Raw genomic sequence first — 23,401 nt, 5'->3', positions numbered from 1 at the left:
CCCGCGTGGGGCTCCCAGCTCAGCGAGGAGTCTGCTTCTCCCTCTCCCTCTGCTGCTCCCCCTGCTTGAGTGCTGTCTCTCTAACAAATAACTAAATAAAAATATTAAAGAAAAAAGAGAGAACCCCTAATCCAATATGACTGGTGACCTTACATAAAGGGAAATCTACACACAGAGATGTTACAGGGGGAAGCTCTGCGGACATGAAGAAGATGGTCCACAGGCCGGGAGAGAGGCCTGGAGCAGATCCTCCCCTCAGAGCCCTCAGAAGGAACCAACCCTGCCCACGCCTGTACCCCTAACCGCCGGACCTGCGGAACAATGAATTTCTGTCGTTGAAGCCCGTTTGTAGTACTTTTTTAAAAAAAAATATTTTATTTATTTGACAGAAAAATCACAACTAGGCAGAGAGGCAGGCAGAGAGAGGAGGAAGCAGGCTCCCTGCGGAGCAGAGAGCCTGATGCGGGGCTCGATCCCAGCACCCTGAGATCATGACCTGAGCCGAAGGCAGAGGCTTTAACCCACTGAGCCACCCAGGCGCCCCCCGTTTGTAGTACTTTGATGCCGCAGCCCCGGCCAACGGATGCACCCCCTGAGAGAACTCGGATCCCAGGGCGGCAAGCTGGGGGGTCTTGTTCGCAGCTGTCCCACAGCCCGCGGTGTCGGTACTGAGCCCGCGGCACACCGCCCTCTAAGCGTTTCACGTGTATCCGTGAACCTGGAAGCCTTTCAAGGGAACAGAGTGTTGCGGGGTTGAGTGGATGAAACCGTTTCCCTCATTTCCAGAATGTTCGCCGAGCGCCGGCAAGTGGAATGTGTGCCAGGTCAGAGGTCCTGCTCTCCAGGCCGCTGGAACCGGCACGACGCGCTCTCGGCTCTCCGGACAAAGACGCCGTACTTCGCAGGTCCCTCAACGGGACTCAGAAGACCCCGCGGAGCTCCAGCCTTCGGCAAGCGCCGTTTCCCGGTATCTCGGTACTTGTAGTTTTGTCCACTCTGTCTTCGCAGAAGAAGGGAACGCTGAGACCACAACTCCCGTCACCGCGCGAGCGCGGGCGCGGTCAGAGCGCAGCCTCCGGAGGGGGCGCTGGCGCCGTTGATTAACCTGCTGGCCGCAGGGCCCGCCTTCCTAAGCCCAGGAGCCCCTGTGATTGGTCAGCTGCCTCGCCTCTCACGGTGGGGGCGACAGGTGAATGAAAGGGGGGCGTGTCGGTTCGCGGAGCTTGGCAGCCGCGCGGCTGGATCCTGCTGAAAGGTGAGAGCCGAGTAGCGGGTTCGCGCTGCAGCTTTCCTTGGTTTGGGGAGGATTCGGGGCGCCGCGAGAGGTCGGCCTTGGGTGGGGGGAGCGGGCAGGGAACTCCCCTCTCGGTCGGCCTCCTTTGGACCTCTCGGCCCTGGCTACTCCCGAGACTCCCACCGCGTGAACCTGAGCTGGATGACCGACCCTCCCTCCCCTCCCGCGTGGGGAGGGGTGGCGTGGCGCGGCGGCAGCTGTCCCCCATTCGCTGGCATTGGGCTCTCCCCGGCGCGTCGTCCAGCTGTGTGGTCCTGGTGCCCGCCCATGGTGATGGTGCGGGGGACGGGGCGGGAGGGGGGGCGGAGGATGAGGACTTGGCCAGGCTGGGGCAGTGCTCACCGCAGCGATGGTCACTTTGTCTGCAGACACGGGAATGGCAAGGCCCCCCTTCCCCACCCTCAGGAGCCAAAGACAGGTCCAGTAACTGGTTCCCGTGATCTCTGCAGGGTCGTCTGGCTCTGGAAGGGGGCGGGGGGAATCCCCTTGTCTTGGGAACAGTTTAGCAGGTGAACCGAAGATGCAGTTGACCCCGAAATTTTTCCGGTGGAAATGGAAACTTCTTCTCCTGTGTCGTTCCACTCCATGCGTTGGGAGAGGAGTGACTTCCCCAACCCTTCTGGGGAGTCAGGTTGGCATAGTGGTTAGCATGTCAGCTCTGGAATGAAACTAATTTTGGTTCCAATCCCAGCTTTGGCGTGTTAGCTATAAATCTGACCCTCAATTTCTTCCCCTGAAAAAGAGGGTACAACGATTATATTAGGTTATTGTGAGATAAAACTTAATGTTTGTAAAGTACTTCTTACAGTGCTTCATGAGGAGTGGTATTCAGTAAATGCTAGCAATCGATGAGCAGTTTCCTGTTTTCTTTTTAAGATTTTATTTATTTACTTAAAGATTTTATTTACTTATTTATTTATTTGAGACAGAGAGAGGTGGGGAGGGGCAGAGGGAGAGGGAGAAGCAGACTCCCCAGTGAGTAGGGAGCCCCATGCAGGGCTCGATCCCAGGACCCCGAGATCAGGACTGGAGCTGAAGGCAGACAACTCAACCAACTGAGCCACCCAGGTGTCCCTTATTTATTTATTTTAGAGAGAGGGAGAGAGAGTGTGTGTGTGAGCAGTGAGGAGGAGCAGAAGGGGAGGAAGTTGGAGGGGTAAGGATCTCAAGCTGGCTCTATGCTAAGCACTGAGCGGTGCCAAACCAGGGGCTTCATTGATCTCACGACCCTGAAATCATGACCTGAGCCCGAAACCAACAGTCCAGCGCTTAACCACTGAGCCACCCAGATGCGTACCCCCACCTTTTTTTTTTTTTTTAATGAGCAGATATTCACTATTCTCAGGTTGCTGAGACTGAAGGATTCTTGTCAGAGTTAGTGGGTGAAATTCAAGTCTGGTTTTGATACCTGAATGAAGGTAGTGGTGGGATCTGGGTAGGATTCCCTGGGGAATGTGAGAGTGTGTTACAGGCAGAAGTAAGTGTTGGCATCTGCTCTCTCCTGGAGGACGTGCACTGGTTCATTTTTCTAATCCTGGCATCTTCCTTGTGTCAGACATTGTATGGAGCAAGTCACTGTTGAATTAAATTGAAACAGCGAGAGGGCTGGGGGGTAGGGAGGGGTCCCTGCCAGAGTGTGGATAAATGTACTTCTGGAGAGCAGTACACGCAGAGAGCTTCTTTCCAAGGAGAAGTAGTGATCCTCAGTGTGTCTCAGGGATGTAGGACACTGAAGGCAAGTGATATGAATAATGATTCCCACCGTATATGCCAAGTATAGGGTTGGGGACAGACTTTTTTGCAAAGTTAGGGAGTATTTATGTGACCCAGTAGAAACTACATTATTTGGAGCAAGAAAGCCAAAGGAGATGGGTTTGGGTACCACTGCTGGAAAAGAGCATCTTCCAGTGAAAGATGGAAGTGCCCTGGAGATAAAACCATTCTTCAGGCTAAGAGGTGTTGTACCTACACTGGTTTATCTCCCTGGTTTGCCAACTTCTTATTCCTCTGCCCCTCCTGCTTTCTCCCCTTTGTTTAAAAAGAGAAAATGAAAGAAGTACATACACATAGTAAAACACCCTAACAGTATAGAGAGGTTGAAAACAAAAAACGAAGGTCCCTCCACATACCTCTTACTCTTAATCGTTCTTTTCAGGCGTATCTGCTGTGAGCTTGTGCTTGTATAACCTTATGGAGGAAGAATCACGCATATGTGGACAGGATCATATAAGTACATTTTGTTTTGCATCTTGCCTTTCTCTCTCTCTTTTTAAAAAAAGATTTTATTTATTTATTTGTCAGAGAGAGAGAGAGCACAGGGAGGCAGAGGCAGAGAGAGAAGCAGGCTCCCCACTGAGCAAGGAGCCCAATGCGGGACTCGATTCCAGGACCCTGGGATCATGACCTGAGTCAAAGGCAGTGGCTTAACGGACTGAGCCACCCAGGCGCCCCTTGCCTTTTTCTCTTAATATATCTTGGTGACCTTTCCATAATGAACACACACAATTCTAGCTCATTAAAAACATGGTTGCATAGTATTCGCTTGTGTGATTGTACCTCATTGATTTAACTTGTCCCCTACTGGTGGACATTTCAGATCATTTTTACTTTTGCGCTAGTACAAAAACCTGGTGAATGGACATCTCTGAACTTGTAATTTGGTGTTTTTTGGCAACACATCCAAAAGGGTAGATTTTTACATTGAAATTTCTAAGACAAAAGAAGTGTGTGTGTTTTTAAAAATTTTACATTTTATATTTAACTTTTTTTTTTTTTTAAATTTTGAGAGAGAGAAAACACACACATGAGCCGGGCAGGAGGGTGGGGGGCAGGAGCAGAGGGAGAAGGAAAGAGAGAGAATCTTAAGCAGGCTCCACACTGGACCTAACTAGGGGCTTGACTCAGGGCTTGATCTCACAACCCTGAGATCATGCCCTGGGCCAAAATCAAGAGTCAGATGCTTAACCCACTGAGCCACCCAGGTTCCCCAAAAGAAGTGTGCATTTTAAGTTTTTTTTTTTTTTTAAGATTTTATTTGTTTATTTGACAGAGACAGAGAGAGCGGGGAACACAAGCAAGGGGAGTGGGAGAGGGAGAAGCTGGCTTCCTGCCGAGCAGAGAGCCTGATGCGGGGCTCCCTCTCAGGACCCTGGGATCATGACCTGAGCCAAAGGCAGAAACTTAATGACAGAGCCACCGAGGTGCCCCTAAGTTTTAATAAATATTGCCAAATTCCTCTCTGAAATGGTGTTCCAAATTACATCTGCATCAACAGTGGATAGTAGCACATTGAAAAATGTGATTTTTACCAGTCTGATAGGCTTTCTTTTGGTTCTTTTTCTTTTCTTTTCTTTTTTTAAAACACTTTGTTCATTTATTTGGGAGGGAGAGTATAAATGGAGTAGGGAAGAGCAGAGGGAGAGGGAGAAGCTGAGTTCCCATTTAGCAGGGAGTGTGGCTGGGCTCTATGCCAGGACCAATTCCAGGACTGATCCCAGGACTCTGTTTTTCCCTTGTTTTCCCCTTCATATTTTGATAGCCAAAGGCAATGGCAGGAACTGCGGGGAAGGCTTGGTTGGAGCAGTCAGAAGAGGTGGGAATGACAGTGAAACCTTAGTCCTGTGACAACTTTCAGGGTTGATATTTTTGGGAATAGTAGAATTGTGCAGCTATCTGGCGGTTTTCTTCCTTTCTGAACCAAATGTTAATTTTAACTACTTTGGATAAGAAAAAAATTCCAGAAATTATGACATAACTTCCTTGACTTTAAAATGAATATAAACAGATAAGAATCATCTTGATGACCTAGGCCCATCAATGATAGCCCCAGGCTACAATTTAGTGCTGTCCTTAGGCCATTTTGAATATGTAGGAGCATTTAATATGCTTAGCTACATGGCCTCAGGCTGATATTTTGAAAAAAATTCCTGGTTCTATTTTTTAAGTAACTTTTTTACCTTTTCCTCGCTGTCAGTTCTCACTTTTGTCAGTTTACTTGCTTAGAGACACTCCTCCACTTCTCTCCCTATTGGGTTGTCTAGTTTCTAAACTTAATGCATCACTTGCTATAAATACATAGAAAGTAGGTGTGAATAGCCACTTAAGGTTGTTGGGGGTCTGGTCTGTGCAATTAGTCTGTCTGTGCAATTAGTACACAGACCTTGGGGAGTCTCTTTTCCCAGTGGAAGGGCCCTTTTTGTGGGGAGGGAGTGCCTGATTTCTGGCTGGGTGAGGTATGGTTTTGTTGCATTGTAGAAAGGAAGAGTGCTAAGGAGTTGGTTGTGGTTGGCAGCTCCAACTAGGCCTTTGTGATTCTAGTAGAGGGAGATGATGTACTCGGTTGTAGATACTCCTCTGTGCTCCATGCGTCAGTACGGAAAAGGAATAGTTGATGGCCAAGTTCATGGCCAAGTTCGGCTGCTTGTTGCTCAAAAGGCCACTACTCAAGAGAGGAGCCTGACCACCTGGGGAGAAGGTGGGCTCTTGTCCAAAAGCCAACTCTGAGTTTTCTGCCTGGCCTAGAGATTTTTTTTTTTTTTAAGATTTTATTGGGGTGCCTGGGTGGCTCAGTGGATTAAGCCTCTGCCTTTGGCTCAGGTCATGATCTCGGGGTCCTGGGATCAAGCCCTGCGTTGGGCTCTTTGCTCAGTGGGGGGCCTGCTTTCCCCTCTATCTCTGCCTGCTGCTCTGCCTACTTGTGATCTCTCTCTGTCAAAGAAATAAAATCTTTTTAAAAAATTATTTCTTTGACAGAGAGAGAGAGAGACACAGTGAGAGAGGAAATACCAGCAGGGGGAGTGGGAGAGGGAGAAGGGGGGGGGGGGCTTGAACCCAGGACCCTGAGGTCATGACCCAGTTCGAAGGCAGACACTTAACGACTGAGCCACCCAGGTGCCCTGGCCTAGAGATTTTTAAAGGGGTTTAATCAGTTAAGGGAGTTCAGTGGTCTTTGACATTTCTTGATAGTGTGAAACTCCATGATGCTAGCTACAGAATTATCTCAGTACACAGAGGTTGTGCAAGAAGGTCTGGCTCCTGGCTACCCCGGGGTTGTGCAAGAGTACTCTGATCTTTCTGCAAAGGAGGGCAAGGTTTACAGATGCGCAAAGGGAGGTCAGTAGAGTCATCTGAGTGACCTTAAAAAAGAAAAACATTTTGTTAAAAGATTGCCGGGCTAATCAGAAAGCCGAGGCAGCTTCAAACAGACGTGCTAGCCTCTGTGGCCTGGGAGAGTTCTCTGGTTCTTCATTTTCCAAGGCCAGTGGTCTGCAAATCTCAAAGAAAGCAAATGAGTTTGGTTATAGATCAAGGGCCTTAGATCGGTAAGCAAGGAGTTGTGTTAACTTGAAGCACATTAACCTTAAGACCAGCTACAGTGCTGTGGCGGGATGGCTCTGTGGTTTGTGTGATGGGAAGTGATGGAGGCGAGAGCTCAGTGAAGAACGTCACTGTCTGTCTTTCTCACCAGCAGAAGGGTTTTAAACTTGATTTATACCTGTTCTACTCAGCAGTTAAGCAGGGAGTCTTCCGGGATGCCTGGGTGTCTCAGTTGGTTAAGCATCTGCCTTCGGCTCAGGTCATGATCCCAGGGTCCTGGGATCGAGTCCCACATCAGGCTTTTTGCTCGGCAGGAAGCCTGCTTCTCCCTCTGCCTGCTCTGCCTGCTGCTCCCCCTGCTTGTGCTCTCTCTCTCTCTCTGACAAATAAATAAATAAATAAAATTTTTTTAAAAAAGAAGGGAGTCTTCCTTTGTACTTAGACAACCTCCTTTGTCCAGAGCATTCTGCCAGGTTCTGTGGGGCAAAGCAAATGAGCTAAGACGTGGCTCATACCTTCAAAGGCTTGGAATCCACTGACAGACAAGGGACAGGACATTTTAAAATTTGAGGGAGTGAACCAATGGCAGTGGAGTCCATCAGTTGGGAGTCTCTCATTTGCAAGAGATAGAAAACCCAACTCAGACCAGCTAAGGCAAAAAGAGACTTAATTGACTTCTGGCACAGCATGAGTTGGGGCTCAGATGGTGTCCCTGTTCCTCCTGCCTGAGCTGGACTGTCTTCTTTGTCGGGCTGGTTCCCTGGTGGGGTGGCAGCATCTCAGAAGAGACGGAACCCCCAGTAAACATGCATTGCTTTTTATTGCTCTGACCAAGCCACATGGCCATCTCTGAGCTAATCCCTGTGCTCAGAAGGTGGGATACCTTGGGGCGCCTGGGTGGCTCAGTGGGTTAAAGCCTCTGCTTTTGGCTCAGGTCATGATCCCAGGGTCCTGGGATCAAGCCCCGCATCTGCATCCTGCTCTCTGCTTAGCAGGGAGCCTGCTTCCTCCTCTCTCTCTCTCTCTTTCTCTGCCTGCCTCTCTGCCTACTTGTGATCTCTGTCTGTCAAATAAATAAAAAAAATCTTAAAAAAAAAAAAAGAAGGTGAGATACCTTGATTGTGTTAGCCTCTGTTCTATCTAGAGCCTGGGGGGGGGGGGGCGGGGATGGAACCGGCTTGATGCAAATCACCTTGGCCAAGAATGGGGGAGGGGTGGATCTCTCAAAGCCAGACAGGGCACTAAAACCTTAAGAATGGTGACTGCATGCTGGCTAGCCCAAGAATCTACCATGCTTCCTTGAAGGGATGATAATAGGGGTGTGCTGAGACAGGCGAGTATAGTCTCCTAGTTCTGTGCCGGGATTGAGCTGTAAGTTTGGGAATAGATAATTTGGGAATTATCTATATTTTGAGTCTTGAAGAAAGTAGAGTGTAGACATAAGAGCAGGAACTCCAGGGGATAACTGACCTGGTTTTGAGTCTTGGCTCTGCTCCAGCTGGGTCATCTCCTACCTTCTGTAAGTCTCCGATTTCCTTATCAGAAAAATGGGGACAGCGTGGGTCTTTTATCATACATAAAAATTCACTGAGAGATTCCATGTAAAATGTGCAGTTCATCCTGGTTATTTTTGTTGTTTTTCATAAATTCACCCCCGTGGGACCACCTCTAGATTTTTGTTAGATCCCCAAAGAGCCGGTATCATAAAGACACTATTGGGGGAAGAACGAGGGAAAAAAAATTAAAGCTGAACATCTTATTCGTAAGGTTGAGATCGGTGAATTAACTGGAAAAAAAAAAATCTTGGCAGAGATACAGGCCACGCCAGAGCTGGTAGAGCAATGGAGATGCAGTCCTATTACGCGAAGCTGTTGGGGGAGCTGAATGAACAGCGCAAGCGGGACTTTTTCTGTGACTGCAGCATCATCGTGGAAGGGCGGATCTTCAAGGCCCACAGGAACATTCTGTTCGCCAACAGCGGCTACTTCCGAGCCCTGCTCATTCACTACATCCAGGACAGCGGGCGGCCCAGCACGGCGTCCCTGGACATCGTCACCTCCGATGCTTTCTCCACGATCTTAGACTTCCTGTACTCTGGCAAGCTGGATCTGTGCGGGGAGAACGTGATCGAAGTGATGTCGGCTGCCAGCTACCTGCAGATGAACGACGTGGTGAACTTCTGCAAGACGTACATCAGGTCATCCCTCGATATCTGCCGGAAGATGGAGAAGGAGGCGGCGGCGGCAGTGGCGGCGGCGACGGCGGCAGTCGCGGGGGCTCATCAGGGTGATGGTGGAAGCCCCAGTTCAGGCAGGGAAGGGACCTCCTGCGATGCCAAGAGCTTGGACTCCTCCGCAGCCGCGGGAGAGGAGAGCGTGGGCTGTCCGAGAGAGTCCCCTTGCAGTGACTGCAGAGGCGGCCACCGGCTGGGACTGGTGGTGAAGGACAACCAGGGCAGTGGCTCCGCTGACCGTGACCTCTGTATTCTGCCCAAACAGATAGAGCCCAAGGTGGAGTTTGACGCCGATGAGGTGGAGGTGGAGGTGGAGGGTGGCGAGCAGCTGCCTCCCTATGCCGCCCCGCTCGGCCTGGCCCACATGGACGAAGCTCTGCCTGGTGGCCAGGCCGTGGACTTGGCTTACGGTAACTACCACGTGAAGCAATTCCTGGAGGCACTCCTGCGCAACAGTGTGGTCCCCAGCAAAGATGAGCCAGACCATCCATTTTCTCGGAGTTTGGAGGGAAGACCGGATGGTGCAGGAGGAGCCGTGAGTTCCATGATGGATGTCCACACAGACTGGTATGGGGAGGACTCAGGTGAGCTCCATGAACATTCAGCATCTCTGCTGGTCCTTCAGCATGCACACCTGGGCCTCATCAGCTCCTAGCATCATGGTCATTGTCATTGTCATTGTCACCGTCATCTCCACCACCATGATTACTGCCACATTATCCCTACCCCCACCAAGAGGTATTCATTGAGCACCTGCTGTATGCAGAGCATTGGCTCTTCCTCCGTGGTAGTATTTTACCTCTACAACGAGAGTGTAAGCATGCTGAGGGCACTTTGAAGACATGGAAAGAACCTACAGTCTTCTACTATGTCAGCAAGGGGACTTGGGTCAAATCAGCCAATCTCTTTGGAGCTGTTTTGTTTAGGAGGTAATCATCCCTGCCTTGCCTTTCTCACAGGGTTGAGGACCAAATGAGAAGGTTCTCAGCATTTTTTCTCATGTATGATCACATGTTCCAGACAGGTAAGAGACCGATATTTCTGTGTCAGCTGTGGTGCCTGGCACACCGTCGACAGGCACTTAGTGTGTCATGGTCAGTGGTGCTGTCTACCTGAGAATATCTAAAATGCATTGGTATTTGGCTTTATGTGAGTAAGTTTCTTATATCCTTTGGTAGGCTTTAAAAAATAATTAATAGTAATAACCTGTTATTAATATATTTATATTATAATTATAATTAATAATAATCAATATATTAATACTTACTAACAATCTTTTACTAATTAATGTTGATAACTCCAAAGACATGTGTGTTTTAATTAAATCATCAACCTTAAACTAGCTTTTATATCAAATATTTTCCTTTGGTAGGCTTTTGTGTTTTAAGAGAACTTGGTTGTTTCCCTGAACAACTCTGAGAGATGAGTTGACGTGACTAACTCCTCTTAACAGGCGGGGTAATTGTGTTGCAAAATGTCTTGTAGAAGATTGAAATAGACTTGGCTGCCACCTTACTGATGAAAGTACCCTATAGCTTCCAGAACCTCAAGCCAAGAAATTAATGAATCCCAATTTAAATTCACTCTTCAATACTGAACAGTGAAAGCATTTTAGATAAAGGAGATCAGCCACTTTTATTCGTTACTAATTGGCTATCTTGAGATGTTTAATTTCATTTTTTAAAGCAAGAACACTCTGTATGTCTGATTAAAACTAGGCTTGAAAACTCGAAAATACTGTTTCCGAGCCTCAGGGACACTGACTTAACCAGCATTTAGAAGGTAGTGGCTGTTTTCATGAACATGCTGTAGGAACAGCTTGACATCTCATTTCCATGCAGAATAGCACTTCACAGACAGTGACCATCCTTTCACATCCATTAGACCCTCATAAGTTTGGCAGAAGAGTGGAGAAACTGAGACCCATGAGGGTTTGGGGGAATTTCCTAAGAATGCAAAGCTGGTAAGTGGCAGAGCTAAAGCGAGAAACCTGGGCTGGCTTCATTTCATTCAGACAAACCGTGCAGACAGCACAAATGAATAGAGGATTTCAGTGCCATGATTTTATCTTTCAGCCCCTCTGCCTATAAGCACAAACATCAAAAAAGAATAACGCAGCCCTACGCCCTTGTCATTTAAGTCCAGTCGATGAGTCTGTAAAGTCAGGTTTCCAACTAGAAGGTGCTGTGGTCAAGGCAGCCACCCTGGCCCCTGGCCATGCTGTTGTCTGCCAAGTTTTGATCCCATTCCATGGCTCCACCTTGGGCTCTATCTGTTTGGGCAAATGTATTCCAAATGTCAAGGCACAGAGTAGGACTGATGTGTTCGGTCATTCATTTATTTGCTCAGATATTTAAGGACCTTCATGGTAAAGATACAAAGGTAAGTCAGACATGGATTCAGCCCTCAAAGTGCTGGTGGTGTCTTTGAGGGGTTAAGATGTGTGTCATTGGCATCACGTGATAGAAAGACACTAGGGCTGGAAGGAGGATGGAGGTGTGACTTTCACGGTAGTCCAAAAGCAGGAGAACTGGCTTCTGCCTGGGAGATCAGGGAGGCATTATGAAAGTGGCATCTGAGGCTAAGGAGAGGAGAGAAATTGATTGGATTGATTATTGGGTCCGATTATGGAAAACCTTAAATGCTAAGAGGTGAGGTTTTGTCTGTAGGCGCAGGGGGATTTTTTGGTAGTTACTGAGCTTGGGGGTGTGCGGGTCCTGTGCTTGGGGGAGATTAATTTGGCCTCAGCACCAGATGGTGTGGAAATGGGAGTTGAGGGCAGGGAGACAGTCAGGCGGGTATCGCGACCGTTCTGTATCCATACCTCTAGGTCCAACCACGTTGTTGCAAATGACAAGATCTCATCCTTTTTTATGTCTGAGGAATATTCCACCGTGTGTGTGTGTGTGTGTGTGTGCGCGCGCGCACACACATACTTTCTAAAATCACAATTTCTTTATCCATCCATCTATCAATAGACACAGGCTGCTTCCATATCTTAGCTATTGTAAATCATGCTGCAATAAACATAGGGGCCCGTATATCTTTTTAAGTTAGTATTTTTGTGTTCTTTGGGTAAATTCCCCATAGTGGGATTGGAGAGACCTACATACTGTTTTCCGCAGTGGCTGTACCACTTTGCATTCCCACCAGCAGTGCACAAGGGTTCCTTTTTCTTCACATGCTTGCCAACACTTGTTAATTCTTTTTGATTCTAGTCATTCTGACAGGTGTAAGATGGTAGCTCACTGTGGTGTTGATTTGTATTTTCCTGATGATAAGTGATGTTAAGCATCTTTTCCTATGTCTGATGGCCATTCCGAATGTACTCTTTGGAATAGTGTCTACTCAAGTCCTTTGCCTATTTTTTAATCAGATTGGTTTTTATTTTTATTTTTTTAATTTTTTAAAAAGATTTTATTTATTTAGTTGACAGATCACCAGTAGGCAGAGAGGCAGGCGGGGGGGGGGGGAAGCAGGCTCCCTGCTGAGCAGAGAGCCTGATGCAGGGGTCGATCCCAGGACCCTGAGATCATGACCTGAGCCAAAGGCAGAGGCTTCACCCAGTGAGCCACCCAGGTGCCCAAGAGATGCTATCTTATTTAGTGTTGACAAGGAAAGCCTTTCTAACAAGTTGCCTTTGAGTAGAAACTGCAAGGGAGGAGGAGAGCAAAGTGCAAGGCGAATCAGAGAGAAGAACATTCTGGGCGAGGGAAGAGCAAGGTGCAAAGCCCAGGAGCAGGTCACAGTTGGCAAGTGAACTAGAAGAACAGCAGGTGCTGCTGGGGTTGGAGTGGAGTGGGCAAGGCAGAGAGTGCCAGGGGCTGAGGTCAGACCAGGTGGGCTCCTAAAGTCCAGGAGAAGACCTCTGGGTTTTCCTCTGAGAAGGGACCCCACTAGAGGGTCTCAGCTGAGAGTGACTTGAAGTGCCATATCGTGAAAGGATCACTGTGGGTAGTGTATGTCATAATCTCCGAAGTGGTCTTCTTGGATAGGACTGTACTACCTCTCAAGGTCGAACAGACCAGATTTCCTAATGGCTTGTATGAGTGGTATGAGAAAAAGAGAAGTTAAGGGTGGTCCTCAGGTCTGTAGCTCGAGCAGTTGATTTAAACATGTTAAGTTTGTGATGCCTCTTGGATCTCCAAGTGGAGGTGTTCACTAAGCAGTTGCATCCCGTCTGCTTGGGGTTTCAGGGGCGGGGGGAATCACAGCTGAGCTATACATTTGGGAGTCATTAATGGGTCCATGGAATTTGAAACATAGATTCCATGAACTTATGGGTGTAGAAGGAGAAGGTAAGAGATTTATGTACTGTGCCCTGGGGTACCCCAACATGTAGAGGTCAGAAAAATAGGGCCCAGTCAAGGAGATGGGGAGGGGGCAGGCAGGGAGGTAGGAGGAGGATCGAGAGTGATGGGTGTGCCAGGAGGAGAAAGTGTTTCAGGAGAAAGGAGACATCAGCTATGTCCAGGTCTGCATGGAGACAGAGAGAGAACTGATCACTGGGGAGTTCACTGGCGGGCTTGACCAGAGTAGTGTCGATGAAGTGGGGGGCAAGAGACCAAAGGGCTTGAAATAGAGCTGGGGAAATAGAGGTGAAGACAGTGCGTATTGATGCTTCTTTCAAGCGGTTTTGCTGGGAAGGGGACAGAGAAGTGTATCAGCAGCTGAAGGGGCATGTGAGGTCAAGGTTTTTAATGAAGGTGGAGGTTCTAAAAGCCTGTTTGTTTAGTGATGGGAATGATCCAGGAAAGGAAGATAACTGATGGTGGGAGAGAGGGACATTTGATAGACTGCAGGCCAGCAGGGTCCCTGTCCAGTAGTGAGGATGGTCAGGAAGAAGGACAGTTGATTCATAGGAACAGGAGTGGAAGCAGACTTTATGTGTTCGGGGGTGGAGGGGAAGGCTTGGGGGTGGCTGGGAACATGTAGAGGTTCTCTACTGATTGCTTCTCATCAGTTAGAAGCAAAGGTGGGGGCGCCTGGGTGGTTAAGTGTCTGTCTTCAGCTCAGGTAATGATCTCAGGGTCTTGGGATCAAGCCCCACGTCAGGCTCCCTGCTCAGTGGGGAGTCTGCTTCTTCCTCTTCTTCTGTATCTCCCCTCTGATAGTGCTTTCTCTCTTTCTCTCTGTGTCTCAAATGAATACATTAAATCTTAAAAAGAAGAAGCAGCAGAAGCAGTAGCAGCAGCAAGGGCTGGCTGAAAGGGAGGAGGGGACAGTGAGGGGGCGGAGACCTGAGCAGAGGGAGGGTGTGGAATAGTCCTCGAGGAGAGTGGGAGAGAGTGAGCCAGGGGAATATTTAGGGTGCTTGGGCAGAACCAAGGGCTCTGATATTGGCGCTCAGAGGGTGACGGTTAGATGGATTCAAAGCGAGACCAGAACACACAGTTGTGTATATTTCACCGATGATGTTAACTTGCCTTGTTTCAGGTATGGAATGGGCATAGACTTGTATTTAACCAGAATTTAGTTTAACCAGGTAAATACAGACAGAAGGAGAGAGAGGACCCAGGCAGTTAAGGGTGGATATGAAGGAGTGATTTTAGTGATGGACTGTGGGCACTGTACTGGGGAAGGAGAGGCATAAGGCCCTGAGGAGGGGAAGGACGGTAAAATGGTGGCAGAGTCTATTGGCTTGGTCCCAACTGAGAAGGGGCACTTAGGGGGTAAGCTGGAAACCTATGAAATAGGGATTGGAAAGTGGGGTGCTTGATATGTGGCCTGTGGAGCAAATGCAGCTATTGGAAATATCTGGGTAGGGGGCCATGATTCTCCCTCTCAGCTACACACTAGGCGGAGGGCTTTAAAAATATGATGGTTGGGTAGAGATTGGGCATCAGTTTGTTTTTTGGCTTTTTTTTTAAGTTTCCCAGGTGATTTTTTTTTTTTAAGATTTTATTTATTTGACAGACAGAGATCACAAGTAGGCAGAGAGGCAGGCAGAGAGAGAGGGGGAAGCAGGCTCCCTGCTGAGTAGAGAGCCCGATTCGGTGCTCAATCCCAGGACCCTGGGATCATGACCTGAGCCGAAGGCAGAGGCTTTAATCCACTGAGCCACCCAGGCGCCCCTCCCAGGTGATTCTAATATGCACACGGAGTTGAGAGCTCTTGGTCTAGGAACGGGTAGCTGAGGTGGGGCGGAAGACAAGATCTTTGGAGGAAAGGAGGTCTAGGAACAGAGAGGCCAGGGTGCTGGAAGGGTCATTTTCGGTATTCACACCAAGAATTACGCCAGGATTTGTATTTGAAGGCAAGGTGATCAAATCTCCCCAGAATGAGGAGATGACCTTGGGGCTCTGGGATGATGGTGATAAGGAGAGGGAGCCGCACTCTCGTTTGCTGGTGTGAGCTTTGAAAGATCTTAAGGTTTGCAAGGATGGAGGGAGGGATAGTGGTCTGGAGATGACACTGAATCACAAGGCAGCTCCTACTCACCTCCGACTCAGGGGAGTCAGGGTGATGGGGTAGGGAAGCTGGGTGTTCCGGGGAGGCCCAGGCCTTAATAAAGCAACCACTCCAATTGGCTGAAGATTCTCAAAACTGTATTCTTCCCTTCTGCGCCTAAACTCCAGATGTATCTGTCTAACCCAGATATGCCCCCCAGGGATGCTCTGGGCCTGCCCCAGACTGAACCCCTCATTCCTCTAGTGTCTGCTTTTCCTCCTGTGTTCCCTACCTCAGTTTATTCCACCATCATCCACCAGGTCAGCTGACCCAGGATCTGTGTCCTTTTGATCTTTTCTTTCCCTTCTCTGCCCTCCCGCAGGTGGTCACGGAGCGCTGTTCATTTTACTTCACGTGTGTGTCTCCTCCTCTCTGCCTCTGAGGTCAGTGCTTTAGTTCACGACATTTCTCGTCCTCTCCCAGCTGTTCTTCCTGCCTTGAATCTTTCCTCTCCCCAGTCCTTTTCCTACAAAGTTCCTGGGTGATGCAGTCGGTTAAGAGTCCCACTCTTGGTTTTGGCTCAGGTCGTGACCTCAGGTTCGTAAGACTGAGCCCCACAACAGCCCTCCCTGCAGAGTCTGCTTGAGACTCTCTGTTTCTCTCCCTCGGCCCCTCCTCTCCCGTACCCTCTCTCTCTCTCAAACAAATAAATAAATATTTGAAAAAATTTTAATAAGTTCCTTCTACTGCATTGTCTTCTGAGGGATCTTTTAAAATTAAAATCTAGGGGCACTTGGGTGCCCCAGTTGGTTAAGCGTCTGCCTTCAGCTCAGGTCATGATCCTGGAGTTCTGGGATCGAGCCCTACATTGGGCTCCTTGCTCAATAGGCGTCTGCTTCTCCCTCTGCCTTTGCCCCTGCTCCTGCTCTCTTTCTCTCTCTCTCTCAAATAAATAAACATAAGCTTTTAAAAAAAAACAACAACTCAAATCTGACTGTGTACTTCCCCTCCTTAAAATTCTAGCTTCTTACAGAATACAATCCAAGTTCCAGAACACGTCAGAATCATGAGGGTAATAATTCTTGTCTTTCTTTTCATTGCTGTATCCCCAGGGCCTAGAACACAGCCTGGCACATAGTAGATACTCAGTATAAATTTGTTGAATAAATGATTGACCATGACCTTTACAGTCTGGTTCTTGCTGCTTCTGCAGCCTCATTTCTCATCCTCCCCTCCCCCTTCTACTTAATATTGTGTTTTCTCACTTAGCTCTATGCCTGAGCACGTATATTCCTCTGTCTGAGATACCTTTCTCTGTCCCGAACTCCTGGTGAACTCCTATTCATCCTTTAAAACCTTGCTCAAAGATCACCTCTCCTGTGAAATCTTCTCTGAACTCCTAGAGTGAATTCATTACTTTCTTGTCTATGCTTCTTCATCATTTGGACTTTGCACGTGTTACATTATATTGCATGAATTTGTTTACATGTCTCTCTTTCATGCCAGACTCAACATCTTGAGGGAAGAAATGGGTGTCTTGGTAAAGATGGACTTTGTTAGCACAGAATCTGGCATGTATAGGCGTTCAAATGAACGGTTGTATTGGTGAGATCAGACCATGAGAGAGGAAGGAAGGTGTTGTGGTAATTCTTACTTCTCTGATGGAGATAGAGTTAACAGTTGGTCTTTACAGGGACTAAAGCTGGACCCATTTTACATAATGTTTTGGTAGATAATTGAGAAGAAAAGTAAAGTGTAATGCCAGGCTGGTGGGATTAGATAGCAGGAAGATTCCACAACACTGGAGGAGTGAGCAGGAAACTGGCATCTTAGACCCAATGCACTCAGTGAGAAATTAAATAATCCAACGTACGTAAGTAATGATGAGCCAAGAGCTGCTGCTTTATTCTAGAAAACAGGTTTTGGAGTCACTGTAGATGATGCAGAATGTTAGGCATTATCAGGCTGGGAACTCAAGACCAGAGAAAATAATCTCCACCCTTGGGTTGAGTTGTGTTGGGAATGACGTTAGGTTCTCACTTGGGATTCTGCTTGCCATACTTTTGGCAGCACCTCCGAAGAGACAAAGCCCAGGTAGGTCTCCTGAGAAGGTCCCAGAGAAAAGGAGTTACTCCGGTGTTGACAGAAACCACAGAGCCTGGACTGCTTCATGAGTAAAGAAACACCAAGGAGAGGATGATGGTAACAAAAATGGCTGACATTTCTGAGCTCTTACTATGTGCTAGGTGCTGTGCTCTAGGTATTACTTCATTTCATTCACAGTCCTTTAAGGTGGGAACTAGTATCATCCCTATTTTACAGATGAGAAAAGTGAGGCACAGAGAAGTTAAGGGAGATGTCCAAAGTCATATGGCTGGTAAATGGAGGAGCGGGGACTTGAACCCAGATTTCAATGCCTGGAAATGTTGAGTCACTAGTGCCTTCCTGTAGGATGTGATATGACCAAAGTCTATTAAATCCTGAAGGTTGTGGATAGAGGGGACACGTCTTGGAATACTGTAGTAAGGGTACTCGGGAAACTTGAAAGAACAGTTTTGTATGTGGGGGGATAATCGTGTTGTCACCTTAATGGTTGTACAAGCAAGGTGGGGAAAAAAAAAGATTTGAAAAAAGATTTAAGTGAATCTCTGGATGTTTGATGATTTCAGATCTATAGACTTTTTTTTTTTTTTAAGATTTTATTTATTTATTTTTTTGACAGAGATCACAAGTAGGCAGAGAGGCAGGCAGAGAGAGAGAAGGGGAAGCAGGATCCCCGCTGAATAGAGAGCCCGATGTGGGGCTCAATCCCAGGACCCTGGGATCATGACCTGAGTGGAAGGCAGAGGCTTTAACCCACTGAGCCACCCAGGCACTCGGCTTTTTTTTTTTTTTTTAAGATTTTATTTATTTATTTGACAGAGTGAGAGAGGGAACACAAGCGGAGGGTGTGGGAGAGGGAGAAGTAGGCTTCCCGCTGAGCAGGGAGCCCAATGCGGGGCTCAGTCCCAGGACCCTGGGAGCATGACCTGAGCTGAAGGCAGCTGCTTAACAACTGATCCACCCAGGTGCCCCCAGATCAATAGACTTAATACGAATTCCAGTTGAAAGTGTGCATCACAGTACACACAGTACACATCTGCACGTGCCTTAGGCCCTCTCGTCCTAGAATATATGCATCATGATCCAGGGGTCTGACTCATCATAACGGAGGGTTCCAAACTTTTGAGGGTCATGAAATCAATTCAGGAGGTCAGTGTTGGTCGGGTCAGGCTGCCACAGCAGAATTCCACAGATTGAGTGGCTTAAACAACAGAGATTTATTTTCTCACAGTTCTGGAGGCTGGGAGTCCAAGATCAAGGTGCCGATAGGGTTGTTTTCTTCCTGGCTTGCGAACGACTACCTTCTTGCTGGTCTTCACATGGCCTTTGCCGCTGTGCATGAACAGAGAGAGAATGAGATCTCTGGTGTCTCTTCCTCAAATTATAAGGACACCGGTCCTATCAGATTAGGGATCTACCCTTAAGACCTCATTGAACCTTAGCTACCTCCCTATCTCCAAATATAGTCACCCTGGAGGTTAGGACTTCAATGTATGAATTTGGGGGGATGCAACTCCGTGCATAACAGGGTCTCCATCAGCACTGCCTGCAAATGAAAACAGAGACTATAGACACTGTCAGAATGAGGGTTATTTTGGGAATTTTCCAGTTATCCACTTGAAGACATGTGACTCCTGAGGTTGTAATGTGTCTCTAACTATGAGCCACAGAGAAGTTTGAAAGCCATATGTCATTCCTTGCAACCTTGTATCAGAATCCCGCTTTACCCTCTGGCTGACTGGCAGCCAGACAAAGACTTGGATTTTGTAGTGTCTTGCTGTGAGCTGGTGGTAAAGGTGATGTCCTCTGTCTGGATCCGGGCTGGCGGAATTCCCCAGGTCCCCATCACCTGTTGGAGGGTGGGCAGTGTCACTGATGCTTACAACCCATTTGGTTCCCCAGGTGACGTGCTGGTGGTCCCCATCAAGCTTCACAAGTGTCCTTTCTGCCCTTACACCGCCAAACAGAAAGGCATCCTTAAGCGGCATATCCGCTCGCACACAGGTGAGCGGCCCTACCCCTGTGAGACCTGTGGCAAGAGGTTCACGCGACAGGAGCACCTGCGGAGTCATGCCCTGAGCGTAAGTGTCTGGGCTGGAAGATCTCTTGTGGTGGTGGTTGGAGGACTCCTGGGATTTGCCTAAGGTGAGGGTAAACCAGCCTGCCTGTTACTTCTCCGTCCACTGGAGTATTTTCAGAGAACTTTAAACATGTGTTTCTACTAAATTAAAGCTGGGTTGGTGGCGCTTAGAGAAGGTTAAGACTTATATAAGAAACTAGTTTTTTTAGACTCAAAAAGAGGTTTTTTTTTGTTTGTTTGTTTTTTGTTTTGTTTTTGGTGTTATTTATTAGAGAGAGAGAGAGAGGACGAGAGAACATAGGCAGGGGGAGCTGCAGAGGGAGAGGGAGAAGCAGGCTCCTCACTGAGCAGGGAGCCCGATGCGGGGCTCGATTCAAGAACCGTGGGAGCCCTGGGATCATGACCTGAGCCAAAGGCAGCTGCTTAACTGACTGAGCCACCCAGCACCCAGACTCAAGAAAGTTTAGATCCTGGTCAGGGATGGTTGTCATAAGGCAGAGAACAGTGGACATGGACAGGGGACTGTGGTCTGTTCTCACCATTGTGATGCCAAAGGCAAGAAAAGCACACCTTCAGTATTCTACCCAATGTGGTTCCTGGGTGTGGGGAAAGCACGTGCCACCATTTCTAAGCCTACCTGTGGGTAGCAAAGAGGACTCCAGATGCAGGGGACCTCTCCTCCCACTGGCTGCCTCCTGGTTTTCTTTCTCCCATGTGAGTGGTTGATTCCCACCAGCTAAAAGGCAGTCGGGCCATTTAGGAAAGCGTTGTATTTAAGATCATCTTTGAGCAAGGCAATCAGTCTTTGGAAGATCAAACATAAAAAGGGTTTGGACTTCAGAGATCACTATCAAGAATGTGAGAACCCACAGAGTGGGAGAAAATACTAGTGAATCCTTTATCTGCTAAGGATCTAGTAACCACACTATATAAAGAACTCTTCCAGTTCAACAATAAGAGACAAATAACCAAATTAAATAACAGATATGAATAGACATTCCTCCAAAGAAGATACACAAATGTCCAATAAGAACATGAAAAGATGCTCAACATCACTAATCATTAGGAAAATGCAGGTCAAAGCCACAGTGAGCTACCACTTCAAACACACTACTGTTGTTATCATTGAAAAGCAGGTAATAAAATGTTGGCAAGGATGTGGAGGAACTGGAACGCTCATACACTGCTGGTGGGAATGGAAAATGGCGCAGCCACTGTGGGAAACAATTTGGTGGTTCTTCAGAGAGTTTAGCATAAAATTACCGTAGGTCCCAGCAATTCTATGTCAAAGTGTATACCCAAGAGAACTGAAAACGTACATTCGCACAAAAATGTACCTGCACACAAAGGTTCATACCAGCATTATTTCTAGTAGCCCAAAAGTGGAAACCACCCAGGTGTCATCAACTGAGGCGTGAGTAAACAAAGTGTGGTCTGTCCCTACAATGGACCCTTATTTGGCTGTGACATGGAATGAGTTCTGACACATGCTACAACAGGGATGAGCCTTAAAAGCATTAAGGCTTTAAGCATTTATTAATAATTAATAATATATTAATTAAACATTTCTACATGAAAGAAATTGGTCACAAAAGGCCATGTCTTGTATGAGTTCCTTGATATGAGATACATAAAATGGGCAGACCCATGGATATAGAGTATATCAGTGGTTACCAGGGGCCAAGAGGATGTCGGGTGGGAGGGGGTGGCAGTAAATACACACCTGCTTTCTTTCTGGGATGATGAAAATGTTCTGGAATTAGATGGTGGGGATAGTTGCACAACCTTGTGAATATACTAAAAACCACTGAATTGTATGCTTTTAAAAGGTGGATTTTATGGTACGTGAGTTGTAGTTTGGAAAGAATCCAGATTTAAGATAAGTCCAAGGTTACTGACTATCTCCACTCTCAGGGCTGGCTCCAGCACACCCATCTGAGAGTGGGCTCTTCCCACAGCGTCAAGTTTTTAATTGTCTCCCCACAACACACACATTATATCTCCAGTCTGTCTTGGCAGCAGTATGTTCCTGGTGCCCTGAAGATAGTCCACTGGTTGGAATCCTGATTCCCTCTATCTTTCCCTGTTATACAAGATCCAGTCTACTGTAGCCCAAAGAGGTGGTATTCAAAGGCCTTGTCAGGTTGCAAAGGTCATGGACATGCTCAGGTTGGCTAAGGTTGGAGGTTTAGTGTGGAAAGCCCAGGAGACCCCCTGGAAGGCAGGAACATTGGCCAGAATGTAGAACAGCTCCAGAGAGTTGGTGTTGGGTTATTGGCCTTTGTCCTCCATCATTTCTCTCTGTCTCTACCTCTTGTGTGCATCCTGCATCCAGAACTCTCCACAGGAAAGGCTTTGGTTCACAGACCCCCTCTAGGCTGGAGCTCCTGAAGAGCGCAGCCTATATGGAGGGGGTCCTTGGGGCCGCTGCCCTAAGGAGGGACTGCATGGGGTAGGAGATCAGGTTCTTTTTTCTAGCTTGCAAAGTGCTTCTCATAGACAAGGAGTGCATTTCTCAAAGAAGAGCTAAGATGGAGTGCCCGCCACGTTTGGAGAAGATGCCATCTAGCAAGTCTGCCTCCCTAATAACTAGACAATTGCAGGTACATAAAACCCACACCTAAAATCCACACCCGTTCCCTGAATGCCCTTTCTATGCCAGGCATAGGGTTATAGTAACAAATGTGACAGAGAACATGAATGAGGATGGTCTCTGCCTTCTTGGGGCTTATAGTCTAGGGAATTTACTAACCATTTATTATAAATTCAACAAAGGGGGGCACCTGGGTGGCTCAGTTGGTTAAGTGACCGGCTCTTGGTTTGGATCAGGTCATGATCTCAGGGTTGTGGGACTGAGCCCCGCGTGGGGCCCTGTGCTCAGTACAGAGTGTGCTTGAGATTCTCTCTCCCTCTCCCTCTGCCCCTCCCCCTGCTCATTCTCTCTAAATACACAAATAAATGAAATCTAAAAAAAAAAAAAAAAGTCAACAAAGGAAGGAGGATAGGGGAGACTATATATCTGGGGACCTAACCTGGCCCAGAGCATCAGAGAAGACTTTCTTCCAAGGCATTCCTAGCAGGGCAAGTCTTGGCAAAGGGGGAGGTGGGCGGGGTCCTCGCAAGTCCAGGGGCCCTGGGGCAGAAGCGCCTGGGTGAGGCGGAGACTGTGGCAGAGAGAGCGAGGCGGAGAGTGCTTACCGGGTGTGCGTGTGATTGTAGGTGCACAGATCCAACCGTCCGATCATCTGCAAGGGTTGCAGAAGAACCTTCACGAGTCACCTGTCCCAGGGACTGCGGCGCTTCGGGCTGTGTGACAGCTGCACCTGCGTTACCGACACACACGATGAGGACGACGATCTGATGCCCATCAACCTTAGCCTGGTGGAGGCTTCATCTGAAAGCCAAGAAAAGAGTGACACAGACAATGACTGGCCCATCTATGTGGAGTCTGGTGAGGAAAATGACCCCGCCGGAGAGGATTCTGATGACAGACGGCGAATTCGGTCCTACTTGTCCGATCGCGAGACACTTACGTAGCAGTCAGTTTTGGTGGGGGAGAGGTTTTAGAATTTGTTCTTGCTCATTCTGCGTTCGAAAGCTGCCATTTGTCCAATTTTGTGGAGCCCCGAGAGGAACATTTTTTTTTCTTCACTGTTCCTCTACATGCATTTTTATTAGATTACATACGAAGGTTGGACCTTGTGAGTTGAGGGACTAATGACTTCTTAGTGGAATGCCCTTGGTTTTGGAGGGCTTTGCTGAGTTAATTCTGAGTGAGTCGAGGCTGGCCCCAAGGTTCCCCATTCTTCCTATCGTGCACCCAAACTCTGGTTAGGAGAGAGAGAAGAAAATCTCCATGCTTGTTTTCATATTGTCTCACTCGTCTACATGCCTTTCTTGTCGGTCTTTTTCTCTCTAAAGGTGGGCGAGAATAGCTCGAGTCGGGTCTTTCTTTGCCATGTCTCTCCTAATGGATCCCGTAGTT

At 47.9% G+C, this 23,401-nt stretch overlaps 1 protein-coding gene across 1 annotated transcript; it reads left to right on the top strand.

The window, feature by feature from the left end:
- Window positions 1-1,193: 1,193 nt before the first annotated feature.
- On the top strand, window positions 1,194-22,953 carry ZBTB8B (zinc finger and BTB domain containing 8B; the record flags this gene model as incomplete). Its single annotated transcript, XM_080802926.1, has 4 exons — window positions 1,194-1,255; window positions 8,421-9,427; window positions 19,239-19,417; window positions 22,636-22,953. The coding sequence occupies 4 exons, from the start codon at window positions 1,194-1,196 to the stop codon at window positions 22,951-22,953; spliced, it is 1,566 nt and encodes a 521-aa protein (XP_080659052.1).
- Between the last annotated feature and the right edge of the window lie 448 nt (window positions 22,954-23,401).

The sequence above is a fragment of the Martes martes genome, assembly GCF_963455335.1.
Source record: "Martes martes genome assembly, chromosome: 4".
Taxonomy (NCBI): Eukaryota; Metazoa; Chordata; class Mammalia; order Carnivora; family Mustelidae; genus Martes; species Martes martes.
This window is presented reverse-complemented; position numbering and strand designations above follow the sequence as displayed.